This window comes from Amblyomma maculatum, chromosome 1 (genome assembly GCF_055883805.1).
Source record: "Amblyomma maculatum isolate TAMU_Amacu chromosome 1, ASM5588380v1, whole genome shotgun sequence".
Classification (NCBI taxonomy): domain Eukaryota; kingdom Metazoa; phylum Arthropoda; class Arachnida; order Ixodida; family Ixodidae; genus Amblyomma; species Amblyomma maculatum.
In genome coordinates this window covers 212,391,539-212,407,184 of record NC_139344.1, presented here as the reverse complement: position 1 = coordinate 212,407,184, position 15,646 = coordinate 212,391,539, and the positions used below count along the sequence as shown (strand labels likewise).

At 45.6% G+C, this 15,646-nt stretch overlaps 1 protein-coding gene across 1 annotated transcript in view; it reads left to right on the top strand.

Moving 5' to 3' along the window:
* Positions 1-15,646, top strand: part of LOC146205541 (complement C3-like) — a 130,135-nt gene that overhangs the window by 85,874 nt on the left and 28,615 nt on the right. Inside the window, exons 25-31 of the mRNA XM_084590252.1 lie at positions 3,238-3,385; positions 4,886-4,963; positions 5,762-5,938; positions 6,292-6,480; positions 9,889-10,047; positions 11,256-11,366; positions 12,833-12,902. Coding sequence (XP_084446378.1) covers positions 3,238-3,385; positions 4,886-4,963; positions 5,762-5,938; positions 6,292-6,480; positions 9,889-10,047; positions 11,256-11,366; positions 12,833-12,902 — 932 coding nt within the window. The remainder of the gene's footprint in view (positions 1-3,237; positions 3,386-4,885; positions 4,964-5,761; positions 5,939-6,291; positions 6,481-9,888; positions 10,048-11,255; positions 11,367-12,832; positions 12,903-15,646) is intronic.

Here is a 15,646-nt window from a genome sequence, read left to right as displayed (position 1 = left end):
GAATTGTATAATGGCACGAGAAGTGACTGGAAATGGGAGGTACTAGTCGGTGGGGAGGTTTCGCACGTTGTCTGGCTAGTGTGACATAGGAGTTGGGCGACCGTCGGCCGACAGCCGTCTTGCGAGCGACGCGGCGCCGACACAGACTGTCGGCCGACTGTTTCCGTCGGCGCAGTGTGACATAGACGCAGACATCAGGAAGACGCTCTGTTGGCAGACCAAATCGGCGCCGTGTCGTGCTAGCGTGACAAGCCCTTAACCAGCATTTATTTTGTCGTCTTCTCCACATCACACGTCATTGTTAATCGCTTGTACTCGTGTGCTGAAATAAACGAAATTGAAGCGAGACGCGACGCCTTGGCCTTCTGCCGCGTAACGCAGCAAACATTCTATGGAGGAGGAGGAGGAGGAGGAGGAGGAGGAGGAGGAGGAGGAGGAGGAGGAGGAGGAGGAGGAGGAGGAGGAGGAGGAGGAGGAGGAGGAGGAGGAGGAGGAGGAGGAGGAGGAGGAGGAGGAGGAGGAAAGGCAGGGAGGTTAATCCGTAAAAGCAACCGGTTTGCTACCCTGCACTGGGGAAAGGGGGTGAGCGGATATAAAATTTGTGAGAGTGGGATGGTTGAAGTTAGTACAGTCCCATCACAGACATGCCACATCACATCACGTCACAGTCATATCACGTAACATAACAGCAAAATCATAGCCTTTCGATCAGGCATGTGCTTCTCATAAAGCGGAGCAGTGCCTGGGAGGCCTTCACCGCAGACGATCGCCATGGCCAGGGACCTAAAATCTTAATTTCAGTCAACGGGCGTTCATCTAGATGCTCCAGCGTACGGCACAGACACTGTCTTTCCTCACTGTATATGGGGCACTCGTATTCTTTTATGATAGGCATGGCAAAAAGCCCTGCATGTACAAACTGTGGATGCGACGAGTCTATATAGGCCACATTCTACGGAGGCAAATGTCAAGAACCCCAAGTGGTGGAAATTAATTCAGAGCCGCCCCCCCACAACACCTCGGACGCTATAACTCGGTGTAATATCTCCTCTGTCAGTCTCGAGGAGTCTTTTAAATACAGGTTCATAATAGTTTTAGAAGTCCCCGGCACTCAGGCCTTCATTTTGGGAGCATGCATTAAATACACGGGCACAAAATACACACCTGTGCCTCGCACTCCTACTAACTTTGAGTTTATATCTGCTCGCTGAGCTTTCCAGTTAATTTTTGTTCGCGTTTTCGTTCCGGCTGCGGAAGGTGGCTGCTAAGCGACAGCCGCATTCGATTTGGAGGAATTTGCAGCCCGAAACTGGGTCTGAATCGAAAAGAAGACCTTGGCGTGTATTAGGAAATTTTAAGAATTAGCGGAGAAACAAAACCATCGTTTTTGCCTAACCGTATGTTAGGTTTATAGTTAAGATGTCAACGTGAACAAAAGCACGAAACCGTCTAGAAAAAGTGCAAATAAGTTGAGGAAATGGCGCAGTCGATACCAGCGCGGAAAGTTCTTCCTAGCTGCCCTCTTCCCAGGGTATGACAATTTCTCCCATCGCTTGCGCCCAAAGGTTTCATGAACCCACTGTTTCAAATAGAGCCAAGAAAAAGACGCCAAGCTAAAGCCTTTATGATCATCAACACTGAACCCCACTGTGCCGTCATCTTACCCAATTTCACATTCTGTCTAACGTTATATCGTTGAAGTAAATAAACTACTGCCGTTAGCATACGCATCGGGGACACCACGGTCGTTCAGGGTATCTACGGATGGTATAGAAATACTGCTCCATTTCAAGCCCTCTCTAGTGCTTTCCTTTAAGTCACGTCTTCAATCTCACCTTCGAGCTGGACACAAGCGCCGCGCTTTTATAAAAAATGGCAGCATGTTTATCATGGCAGCATTGATTGCATCAGCGAAATGAGATGAACTGTGTCGGTCACCTTTTCGCAACTAGGCAGCTGGGAGCTGTGGTTTGGCGACATTCCAAACTTCAACATTCGCCTCCCCCATGTTGCGCCCGCTACGTTGCCATGGAGACGACAGGCTCGACAGGCATGGAGAATTCCGACCCGTTCCTTCCGATCCCGGCGTGGAGTAGTAGTTAGCGTGCCTCGCTGGTTATCGGAGGGATAGTGGTTCGATTCCCGGTGGAGACAGCTTTCTTTCCTATGAAATCTGGCCACGCCACTCGTGAGCCAAGAAAGATTTGCGCTTTAAAGACTGTTCATCTGTGCGTTTCTCCACCTCGTCGGGCGTTGGTGCGCGGTTTCCTTGATCGACGCTATAGATGACCAGTCGGGTCGGGCCAACTCAGCCCGATACCTGCCGCGCCCCAACTCTACCCAGTAGCGTCAGGCTTATGTAAACGAGGTCTGTGCCCTCCCCTCTCGCTTTCCTCCTCGCGCTCTCTTTGCTATCACCATTTTTTTTTTCGATCTACCGGTTACACCGAGACCGACGCTCAACTCGAGAACGGATCTGTGCTTTGAAAATCGCTTCAGCCGTGCGACGGAAGTCTGTGATTATGAAACGCTGGTGTTGTCTGCATGCTGCCGAAAACAATCGAGCCAGCGAAAAGAAACTGGCGAAGTTGGTTCGCCGTGTTTCCGTTATGTGATTAAGGCGTTCAATATTAGGCACAACTAAGATGTCGGTGCAGCTACGCAGGGAGGCCGACGTCTTCTGCACAGCGCCACTCCGACGCTGGGGATGCGGGGGCGCTAGATGAAGGTTGTTTGCTGCTGTCCTCCCCTACGCAAGCAACCTGGGAGCGTCTCTTCACTGCCCCTATCAGCATGTTCGCGAGCCGCAGTCTAGCGCGGTGCGATTTCACTGCCCTAGTTTTTTTCGTGCAAACCTTACTCGGCACTGTACAGCCCATGTCACACCGCAGTAAAATAGCAGAGGCTATTATTTCGTTCCGGCCTATATATCGGTCTGTAATCGCATGCCACAATGAAGCATATATCGGGAACCAAGGTAACAATATTGCTGCTAATTTTCGTATACCTTTTCGAACTTCGTTCCAGCCTGTGCAACGCAAATCTGTTTCTTTCCTTTTCATAAGACACGTATTCCCGAAAATTCAAGTTCATAGTCTCTGTTACATTTCTTGCTTCTTTTCCTGTAACGAAGCCACTTGCATCAAACTGCCCGTTGCGCTTCTCAATATCAAAATATATAAATAGCGTTTCGATCTTGTTTCGTGCGTTTCACTTATGATGGCCTACCTTGCGCAGGCTGACAGCATTCGTCATTCACAACCTGTGCGAAGCTACAAAATCCATCATGATTGATGAAAACGTCATTCGAAGCGGACTGCAGTATATAACGAGACAGCAGCAAGCAAATGGAGCGTTTTCTGACAGTTACCTCCGGTCACTGGTGGTACGTGCAATTTCATACTATAACCTTACTTTCCTCTTTTCGTTCCACTTCCCTATATTCCGCACTTTAGCCCCCAAAAAGTCTTTATAAGCAACAATTCTAGAGCAACTCACGCTTAATAAATATCCCCATCTCTCCCAAGAAAAAAGAAAACGAAAATAAGGACCCGGTGCTTTTAAACTGCAAAAGAAAGCGTAAAAGGTAAGATGCAGGATAAACAGCTCATTTAGGCAAACATTCATGCCAATAACGTCTGCTAAACTTCTGTGAGTCTGCTGAGTGAGTTCTACATTTTTCCTCCACTGGTATATCCAATTCACCACACAATTGTTTAACCCACCTTTCCGCATAAATCTACCTGTTCTCAGACGTTTTTCATTTTTTGCAATGTGCAGAACGCAGCAATAAAACAGGCAAATGTGCTCGGAAATTCTGTTAACATGGCACACAAGAAAAAAGTTAATGCACTGCAAGAGCAGAATTTACTTGCTCATTGTCTTTTTTGGAATACAGATGAATGTCGAGGTACATGGCACCTTCTGCATACTGTTTTACTTGTCACTTAGTGAGTTGGTGAGAAATTTTATTGAAAAAAAAAAACAAACAAATTATTGCTGTCTCCTGATGCGGGTTCACTCAGTCCGGGGCCTCAGCGGCGTGCAGGCTGCCCGCTCGGCCCTGTCGATCAGCCGGAGCAGGCCTTCAAAGTTCGTAATGGTTGACGCGGCCTGTGCGCCTTCGAAACGAAATCAAATAGGATAAACAATAGTCAAGTATTGTAACGTATAAGGATCCACATATTCACTCATAATCTGAAATCCTCACAAATCACACGGCTGGAAGACTCTTTCAGAACATTAGAGATCTGACCACCGTAATACTACTTATCTGTTGGCGCCCTACGTTGTATTGCAGCCCAAAACGCTTACATTGAAAATTTATCTGAAATCATACTTCCGTAAATTGCAATAGCGTTTTCACAAAATTGAATTTTCAAGCATCCTTATTTCATTATTGCGAGAAGAGAATGGGATATATAGCAACAGTTATCGCGTCAAAATTGGCATTGAAAGCGTCAGTTCAGTGAGAACAATTTTATAACTTCTTTTGTAGCAAACATCACACGAAAAGGTGTCTTTCAAATTGCTGCTAAAAAGTACTGTCTATCAAGCGTACCAGAAGCGACACAATGAGCCTTTTCAGAAGTGTGCAGCTACCGTAGCACGTGCCCCCTGGCCTGTTTGCTGCGGTCGACGCGTGAATGACAGATCAGCCGCCATACGGCGGTTGACATATGTTTCGCGTACGTAAAGCGTCACTCACTCTTGGGGCGAACATGCGAGCGCGTGGTAGCACTCCGTAGCATAGGGCATCCAGGGCGGCCGCGCATCGATGTGAAAGGGCGCAGACGCTGAGGGACGTGCCAGGGGACGCTACACCGCCCCAAGAGTGACTCGACAAAGAAGGCTGACGCCACACTTTTCCGTTCCAAACATGCAGCAAAGTTTCAAGCACCCAACATCGCAGACGGCATTCGTGCTCATCACCCTCGAAGAGTGCGCTGAAGAAGGGTATTCGGTAAGTGCACAAGGAGAGCTACTGCACACTGTAGCCTTTTAGCAGCCTACAGGATATATATGCTGGTTGAGTTACAGCAAAAAAAAAAAAAGAAAGAAAGAAAAAATGGGCCAGTACGCGACACACAAGTCGAACTGAAGCCGAAAGCGGGGATCAGCTACTCTAACTTTTTTGGCTCTAGAAATGCATGCGGAAAATATACAGGGTTTAACAGTGCCGCCACGATTCACTGGAGCCGTTCGCCGCCATCGTGTCATTGTAGTCACGGTAGCTAAGAGTATTGTCTGCAAAAGGCATGATTTATCAAGTGAAGAACGTAATTTAAAGTTATAGTTCAGATTTTTGAGTTGACATGACGTGTTTGTGCATGACTCGCACTGCGGGACCCTATAACGCCGCACGAAAGCTACTGCTGCTGCAAGAGCCCGGGTATGGCTTATGGTAGCAAGGGAGAGGAGGGGAGGGGGGGGGGATAGCACTTTAAAACGACCTGACGCACGAGATCCTGTGAAAATGACGCCAGCGTGCATTTCGTAAGCATGTGGAGTTGCAGTTGCAGTCGGTCTTGTAGACGTGGAGGCCGCAGAAAGTGCATTATACCGGTCAGGGCACTCTACACGGGTCGCACTAAGCTCCCCTTCGCTGCTCGACGTGTTGTTCTCTTCAAAATAGACGTGTTTTTGCTTCCATCATTATAGTATTGGACTCACATTACCTATAGATGCAATGAAAAGAGCCATATATGAAAGGTCGCTGCAGATTTTAACACACACCTCCCATGCCAACTGCTCTCGAAAGATTTCGCAAGTCCCACGGAGGAGAGCAGCAGCGTTTCTGGAGCAGAATTTGCACAGCAGAGATTCACCGGAAGCATTGGCGCTGGGCGCCTATGCCCTGTCTTTGGCCAAGAGCCCGGGAAAGGATGGACTGATCCAGTTGCTGATGGAACGCGTGCACTACGACCCAGGCAAGGGCGTTCAAATAAAAATATATGCAGACGCTGCAGATATAGCCATTTTCTAAAGCATATTTAAGATTTCGAAATGGAATCTTCATCATTGTAACTGAAGTCTGTCACGTTTAGAAAACTGAAGCATGTCCGAAAAAAAATATAATTGAGTTCTATTATTGAAATCTGGCACTGAACACAAGTAAATAAATACCTAATATTTATTTTGAACAATGTAATGTCCACGTGAATTAATTACAAAGGTTACAACATTATGCACAATACGTTAATTGAGAAAAATTTTGCCCCGTCACTGTCCTCAACAAGATATCAGCTCTGTCCCTGTGACAAGTGGGTCAGTAGCTTGTTACTACAACAGTGTTTTCCTTCTGCCGTAGTCACTGACGACCGACACGTGCCTGCCAACAGCGAAATACTGTCTGCTCAGGCAACTGCGTATGCTCTCATGGCGTTAATCAGGGAGAAAGCACGAACTGAATACATCACAAGTTTTCAGCGTTGGTTGAACAGAAGGACAAGCCCCTCTGGGTCTGTTCGATCTACGCAGGTAAGTCCACCTCTGTGCACTAACTCAAACCTGAACCTACAGACATACCCTGCTCTGCGGCATTATTTCCTGGCCTCTGTGTCGCACATGCTCGTTAAATGCACTTAGATCTAGTCGATACACGTTAATAATCAACATTAATTTTAAGCAAAAGTATTTGTCGCATCAAGAGAAAAGTCGTCGGCGTTGTGCCCGAGAGATGATACGTCATTAAGCGGCCGTAAGAAGCATAACTTACGACGTCATAGTTTTGTGACACACATCGATCCTCGAATGATGGCACCGGCCTTTCAGACGATGCCATGCATGCCATTCGTCTTTACATACTCACCACTGACGGACCTCCATGGGGCGGCAGCTTTCCCGATATTTTGTAACGAACGTGCATGCACTACAACTGTTCATCGTGCAGTTCCGGGCACTGTCATACCATTTCTTGTTCAATATACACTTTATATTTGAAGAAGGGACTGAAGAACCTTATATAATTAGGAAACAACCCATGGATGTTTATTTATACGCGAGAAAGCAGAGGAATTGAGAACCTCGCTACAAAACAGATATTTTGCTTTAACGGAGGAGGAAGATCTTAGCGTAGACACACTGAACGATCATTTCAGAGATAGCAGTTCCGAAGTTCCGAGCGTGCTGTAGAAGTACACAGTACGATAGCTGGAAAGGATATCGATAAAATGCCTAAAGAGACGAATATTCTATGAATATATATTCACACCGATGGCGTGTAATGTCCCTGATGGGACCTTTAAGGTATTAATCAATCAATCAGTGATGAATGATGGGGATCTCATTATGAAGCGCCAAACCATGAAACATTCAACCCGACAAGGAGGATAAAACTGACAGGGCTATTAAAATTAATCAATAGCCGCAAGATAAACAACATAACAAAGTATGGTATAGAAAAAACTGATTATGCTCCTAAGAAGGCAAGAGCCCGACTAGGTATCGGCACAAATCAGATGTACACAATAAGAAACAAGACAGCCATTGTCATTTCCAATATGGATAGGGTAGTCAATGCAGCCGATAAGTTCAACACAGCTCTATACAGCAGCTGAAGTAATCAGGATGATAATGAAAGTGGGCGTTTTGTGTAAAGAAATCCTGCATTAAATGGGTGGTAAATAGCATAGTAAGAAAAACCATAAAAGCAATGAAAAAGGGGGAAAGCAGCTGGGAACCGTCATGTAACGCCGATCTGTTCAAGGATTGTGGACAGATCGTGCGAGTAAAAGTGACCACCCTGTATATGAAATTCCTGATAACATCGAGGCTACAAGAATCTTGGAAGAACGCAAACACATTATCTTAATACATAAGAATGGTGGCGCCAAAGACGAAAAATTACGGACCGATCAGCTTGCTGTCCGTTACCTACAAGGTATTCACTATGCTAATCGCTAATAGAATCAGGACAACCTTAAACTTAAATCAATCGGTACAACCAGGTAGGCTTCGTAAAAGGTATTTGACAACTGATTTCATCCCGATGTGAAAAGCTTCCAAAAGTTCAGTCGCTGTCTTATCGCGGCATTTGCCGAGGATCTTAATGTCCCTGATTCGCGGCTCGCGCGCCGTGCAGTTCGCGCATGTGGAGCCAAATTTGTCCCTCCACCCCTTAAAGAGATGATATCCCGTTGACCTACAGGCCAGACCGGGCGCTGTATTAATGCCCGGGCAGGGAATCATTTGAGGGCTTTAAGGGGTGGAGGGACAAATTTGGCAGTACATGGCGCCAACTGCACGGCGTACGAGCCGCGACTTAGTGACATTAAGATCCTCGGCAAATGCCGCGATAAGACAGCGCGTGGACTTTTGGAAGCTTTTCACATCGGGAAAAGGGAAGATACGTGTGTGAGCGACACGTCGGTGCGGCTCTGGAAGGCAGATCAGTTTTCTTGATCGTATTTTGTAATATTTTGTTTCCATGCTTTGACTGTCTTTCCGTTATTGACATGCACTGCGCATGTATCCCTTTCAGTATATATTTGCTGCTGTTGCCGAAAATAAATTAGGTGAAAGTTAGCGCGTGTCCTGTGTCGTCATCAGGTTGTGTCTTCCTGTGAGCTTTTACCTTTCGTAAAGTAGTTTTCAATAAGTAGCGAGGCGCATGAGGTGGTAATGGAATGCGTCTACTTAGAGCAGGTAGTTGTAGCAGATATGCGAACAACGAGTGCGGAATAACCAGAAGAATAAGAATGGTGTGGAGCGCAATTGGCAGATGCTCTCAGATCATGAATGCAAGGTTGCCAATATGCCTCAAGAAAACAGCATATAACACCTGTATCTTGCCGGTACTCACCTCTGTGGCAGAAACGTGGATGCTAACGAACACAGTTCGACTTCAATTGAGGACAAAGCAGCGAGCTATTGAAAATAAGGTGATAAGCCTCGTTAAAAGACAGGACACAAGCAGGGTGGGTCAGAGAGCAAACACGAGGTAAGGAAATACTTGTCAAAATCGAGAACAAGTTATGGGTATGGGTAGGGCATGCAATGCGAAGGAAAGATCACCGATGGTCGCTGAGATTAGCATCACTGGATTTCCAAGGGGGGGAAGGCAAACGCAGCAGGGGCTCAAAAAGTTAAGTCGGCGGATAATATTAGAAAGTTTGCGGAGATTAGATGAATGCATGTGGCAGAGGATCCGGTTTATTGGGGGGATATGGGAGCGGCCTTTGCCCTGAACTGCACGTAGTTTAGCTAATGGTGATTATGATCAAGATGATCAAGATTATTATGATCAAGCATGTACTTGGTAGTGAAATAGGAGGCTAGCTTCCGACAGAGGTTCGAACTGACGATATGTACTATTTACCTCCAACTGTATGTCTTCCCTCGATTTTCATATTAAATTTTGTGATGCACCCGTTTGTCGTACAGCGTTCCGGGTGGTGTCATATTTCTCGTTTCATATAGCATACGCCTTCTACTTGTCAATTTGGCGGCTAGCTCACGACAGGGATTTGATCGCATTGGACGCGGACCTACAGTGCACGCACAACACACACACACACACACACACACACACACACACACACACACACACACACACACACACACACACACACACACACACACACACACACACGCACACACACACACACACACACACACACACACACACACACACACACACACACACACACACACACACACACACACACACACACACACACACACACACACACACACACACACACACACACACACACACACACACACCGAATACAATACCAGCAGAAATAACTTCAACACGCGTCCAAAACCTCACTCGAAAGCATTTCACCCGCGGGACTATAAGGCTTTCGCATTCATACACGCAAGCAGTCTTAAGTGGATGGGCCTAATTTTTATTCAGTGCATTAAAATTCTTTTTTTGCTCAGGACACTGTAATGGTTTTGCAAGCGCTCACCAAGTTTGCTGCCTACGCCGAAGATAACAACCTCGACTTGGAATGCGAGGTCACCCTGAGCAACAACAAACATTTCCAGCGGAATGTGAGAATCAAGCGAGATAACGCCACCGTACTGAACAAGATCGAGGCAAGTAACATGAACCTACACGCGGACCTCGTCTGCGCCGACGGGATGCAGTGTGATGCAGCACTGTAGCGCTATTCCGTGGATAGAGGCCGTTTGTTTTTGTTTGATTTTTTGTTGTTGTTTTTATCAATTAAGGATTTCTTCACCATAGTAATGTCGTCGGCCACATGTATAGACTTAGGTTGACTAACATATCATCCACTTTTAACAGTTAGGTGTAAAATGTGAATTCTTGATTTCTAGCGTCCACTAGCCTCTGCCACATCAACGTTTATATGTTATAGAACCTGTGGTTATCGGGGCTGGTGTTTGTGTCCACACAGGGACACATGTCCATGGTGTGGACAGAAACCGACAATTTATCATATTTCATGGGCCTGCCAGAAAATAGATGCAGTGCCTATATTTCACAACGCCACGCCGGAGCAATGGGAGGCTGCGCTGTCCAGTTCGGAATCGAAAGACCAGCTTTGGTTGATTGAACGGGCCAACCGGCCAGCAAATGCCGCGGGAGTCCTGGAATGAGGTCCCAACCACGGGAGCTCTATATTATTTTTTTTTTGCATTATATAAAGCTTTCTCTCTCTGTCTCTATCTCTCTGCCTCTCTATCTCTTCCGGCGCTAAACCGAAGCCTGTTTGGCAATGAGCGCATTCAGATGTACGTACGTCACTCGATGGCGTGCTCGTCACATGCTTTTCTCCATCTCGCCCCATGCATATGATAGACTCCATACGATGGAGGAAGGAACCGTTTGTTCTTAGCTCTATGGATTTCGCCACTCGCCATCATACGCCGCGGAGAGAAAATACGCCAATTAGCGGCGTATGCCTTAATTGTGTCAGTGTGACCGCGCTAGCATCCAAGGCGACCGATTTCGGTTTTAAACTTCTGGAAAGCCAGAGATGAACTAGATCAGAGCACGTTACGTAAATTCGAGCAGCCACATAGCGGAGTGCCACACCCCGCATAAAAATAGTTCCCTTGTCGAGCACCATGACTCTGTGTGCAAAATATCCTTAGCCAATTGATTGTTTTTTGTATTTCACAAAATAAACAATTTCTTTTCTACTATTTTCATTCGCTTCCAAAGTTTTGTGCGAGAATAAGGAGCCCCGCGTCAATCTGAGATGTGTTGTGCGCGCTGTTGTAGTACTTTGTTCCACGCGCTTTTACGCCAACCGGTGCTTTTTTTTTTTTTTTTTTAGATTGATAAACCGGGTGAGAAAATTTTTGTCAATGTGAAAGGATCTGGAAGCGGTGTCCTTTACTTTAACTACACGTACTATGCCCAAGCTCACGACAATGAACTTTGCAAGGTATGTGTTTTTATAATTATGAAAAAAAAAAGCAAATTATTCAACTGCTTTGTCGTCACTAAGAAGCTGTAACCCAGGCGCAGACTGTGAAAAGGGAAAATGGAAGTCAGAAACAGAGGCCTTTAACTTTGTTCACCCGTCTTCATTCGCGGCTAAGTTCAAAAATGCAATCATTGCAGATGCAGCGAGTTAAGCATACACATACAAAATGTTGAATTTCGCCGAATGCTGATTTCTAGGCATAATTTGCTACTCCGAATGCTGCTAAAGAGAAACCAGGCAGTTTCCACTTTTGCGTGTCACAACAGGAGCATTACCTGAGATAGAACACTAGGCACGCGAATATAACCGGGAATATGAAAGTCTACCCAAGCGGTAGCACGTTCCCGGTAGCATCATACGGTTATGATGTGTATAGCTATCGGCATTCGTGTGCGCCAGAGTTTATGGCAGAGTCGATGCTCTTCATTCGTAATGCCTTATTATCATGCAGCCGAGTATTTTTCTCTAAGAATAATTGAGATGCCTACTGCTTTTATCCGAAGAAGTTTTTTCTTAGATGCCATATCATCTCCCTGAAGTCTCTTCAAGTTCGATGCAGATAAAATAAATTTCGTTCCTGAGGGAATATGCGGCTCTTTCAACCTCTGCATGCTATCCTCCCAGGAAAACTCACAGGATGATTGTCACCGTGAAAAACCGAGATTTAGGGGAAGATGTTTGGGTTCTCAATATCATATTTTTTGCGCGTAATACTTAACAGGTTACTTTATGCTCTCTATTCTCCTCCCAATTCAGCCGGACCTCTCTCAAGAACTTCAGGTTACAGAACGGTTTTTCTGCGCTAAATGAATTCTCAGCCCAAGCGACTTGCTTCTGCGCGACACTGTGTGGCTCATAATGGCCCCGTGTGGGTTGTAATGCTTCCTCAGTGTTGTAAATCTCCCGAAGCTATTAATAATTTTGGTCCTGCCCCCTCAGATGGGTATGACCTCTGCGAATGCTGCACGAGCCAGCTTACGCGGCTTAGAAGCGAACCCCATATAAGCTTTTGACGAAGACTGTGCAAACAAACATTAAATAAACCAGCCAAGCTACTTCTGCAGCAGGTTTTGTGCTTGTTCGTTTTTATTTCAAGAAATTGCGCTCAGTTTACATGTTGACAATTTCTTTGCATCACGCCGCCACATCACGTAGCCGGCATAGTTATGTAGTGCTACTAGCAAGCAAACTAGAAAGGACACAGACAGCTTTCGAAATGACCAGACTATTTATTCCTGCGAATTCGCGCCCTGGAATGAAACAAGCTCGGTGTGACAAAGCGGCGTGGGCACCATATAGCCCCCGATACATGTGCCTGCCTAAGCACAGTTTATCTCTTTTTCACCATCACATTAATAGCACTAATGAGTACCTTTACTAGAGAGGCCAGAAACTGGCTGCATTATTGTGATTTCTACTTACAGTTCAACATCACAGCCAACTTTGTGAAAACGGAACCGGACTTGGAATACGTGCTAACGCGAATCGCTCGCAGTAAGTGTGAAGAAATTCCGCTGTCATTCTCTCTCTTTTTTTTTTTTTTTTTTCAGCTGATAGGCCTTTAAGCAGCAGATGCACAGGCACCTCGCTGTCTGTATTAGTGTTTAAACCAGCATAGATACAAAAGCGCTCAGCGCTTCGTGCATTCGCTGTTGGTATTGCGTGTCCCAAGTGTTGATGGGATATGAGCGCGAGTTCGGGATCATACTTTGCTCACTCAGTGGGTCACTTGGCGTCGACGCTACATTCGCTTAGCAAGCATTTTTTATTCATAATAGCTGCGAGCGAACACGAACGCAGAACAAGAACCACGAAACATGCCTTCGCTGTGTGTTGCGTGTTTCTTTTTTTTTTTATTTCGTGTCCCTTCGCTGCTATTATGAATCAAGAATGTCACCAACTTGCCCCAAAACTTGTTTTGCTTAGCAGCCAGTTCAGTTTAATAGCGTCTCCTCAGAGTGACATGAATTTGTCTTCAGGTGTAGCGACTTAACCATATTTGGCATCGAAAATATCACAGCTCATTTCATTATCGAGAGTATAGATCTAAGCATTAAATGCATTACTGGCAAGGCTTAGCGTATTTTCGGATGAGTCGCGGAAGCGAGACAATTACTGCGTCTTTCCTTTCCTCGAAATAATTGTTTTCACTTAGCAGCCTTTACAAACATTCACGACGCAGAATAACGGTGAAAGGCGATGAATACGGCGGCATGCAAAACAATGGGCGTAAGGTATATACCAGTAATCTGATGCGAAAATCAACATTAGAAAAAAATTGTTCTGAGGAAAGGAAAGGGCGCGGTAACGGTCTCTCTTCTCGATGAACACCTCAACCGAACTATAAAGGAAGGAATGAGCCCGCGAAAAAAAAAAATAAGAAGAAATGGAGATCAGTCGCCTGATGCGACATGATCTTAGTACAACAGCCCAACGGCACGAGGCTAGAGCACAAGAAGGGACGAGACACAGCGCTGGCCTCTGGTCTCATTCCGTTGCGCTTTTGCGCTGGAGATCATGTCTGACCAACGCACCCGTCAGCTCTTGTTGTACTAATGCGACGGTTCTGCGAAAGCAGCTTGATTCACCTTTCAGAATTAGTTTGGTGTTTTTAAAGCGAAAACCTTTCTAGGCTCATAGGTTGCGGAAGTCGTAACAGGAAATGGCCCCGCAAACTGGAAAGAAATGTCTCCACTGGGAATCGAACCACTATCCCCATGCCGAGCGCGTAAACCTTTAGGCCACGTCGGGCTCTTTTTTTTTCTTTATTTCATGGCAAACCTTCCGCGAAACAGAAACTAGAACAGCTCACGCCTCAAATCACCGGGCTGTATTATGTAAACCCGCTATAACCCAGTAAATTCGCACCATAACATATGTCAAAATTCAGGGGAGGCACACACAAGTATCAAGATGCCGTAACGAACTAAGCGGCTCCTCCAGGGCACCGTACACTCCCCGCACCAAAGCGCACTGCTCTGGGAATAAAGACTTCGATGATCGGCTTTTTCGTGAACTAAATACTTCCATCAACATAAGCAAATCATAAGGCACACATTACAGTTCTTTCGCACCGGTAAAAAACGAATACTAAACGGCGTTATTTCCACAGTGCTGATAATGATGAGATGATGATGGTAGGAATGACAATGAAGATGCAGTCAGTGAGAACAGCCCTGTAAACTGGCTTTCGCCATTTTCACTCATAAGCAGACTTTAGCGCAGTCCTGTAACTTTTACCCTGAGCTAAGCATTCTTGCATACACATGTGAGCAGAGGTGGATGTATACAGTTTTTACCACTCCAAAGCCACACTAAAGTATGTAAGAGACCCGCGCTTTCAGATTTCGTCTCTAAGAAAATGTGGATCGACGCGACCAGGATTCCATGTCGCGTCCTTCGGTGACGCAGCCGAACGCGATCGCCAATATGCTACAATCTCATTATGGGTCACCGAGCCGAGTAAGCCTCGCATATGTAAAAAATATAGCATGTTTTGGTCGCCATCTATAAAGCACTTACGCTGCTGCTCGTATTGTCGCATTTATGTATATGTATACCTGTATACGTAATAGCAGCAAGCCCTGCAGGACACAAGTTTACATGCCTAACATTTTGTACACTCTACAAATTTTACACCCTTAAAGGTGTAACGCTGTCCTAGGGCTAACACCCTGCGTCTTCAGCAGCACTACTTCACGGTGAGATTTATTTCGCTGTGCGAATGTCCAGCGTTTTTCGTCGAAAATATGGTGCTACGTTCTGTTGAGGACGCTACACGCGGCAGCCCTCACAGTCCCGATGAGACTACTGCAGCGGTTTGTGGCTTTCAGACCACACTTCTCTCTTTCGCCTTTTCTTATGTGCCTCTCTTCCATTTTACACAACACTGGGTAGACACCTGTTCATGCGCCTAGCCTAACCTCTTCCTCGCTCTTTTTAACATAGGGTGTTAGCCCTAGCACATTCCGGCGCCCTTTTTACGCCTAAAATGGTGTTAATTTATTTTTAACTATAATATATATATATATATATATATATATATATATATATATATATTTTTTTTTATTTTTTTTTATTCAGGTTACCCCTAAAGGCCCTCCAAAGGAGGGTATTACATAGGGGGGGGGGGATACAATTGTAAAAAAAAACACGATGCAATTAGCAACGGTTACAATAAGAACCATTATATAACATCAAAAGAGGAAAGAAAAACAACACCAAATATTCTACACATT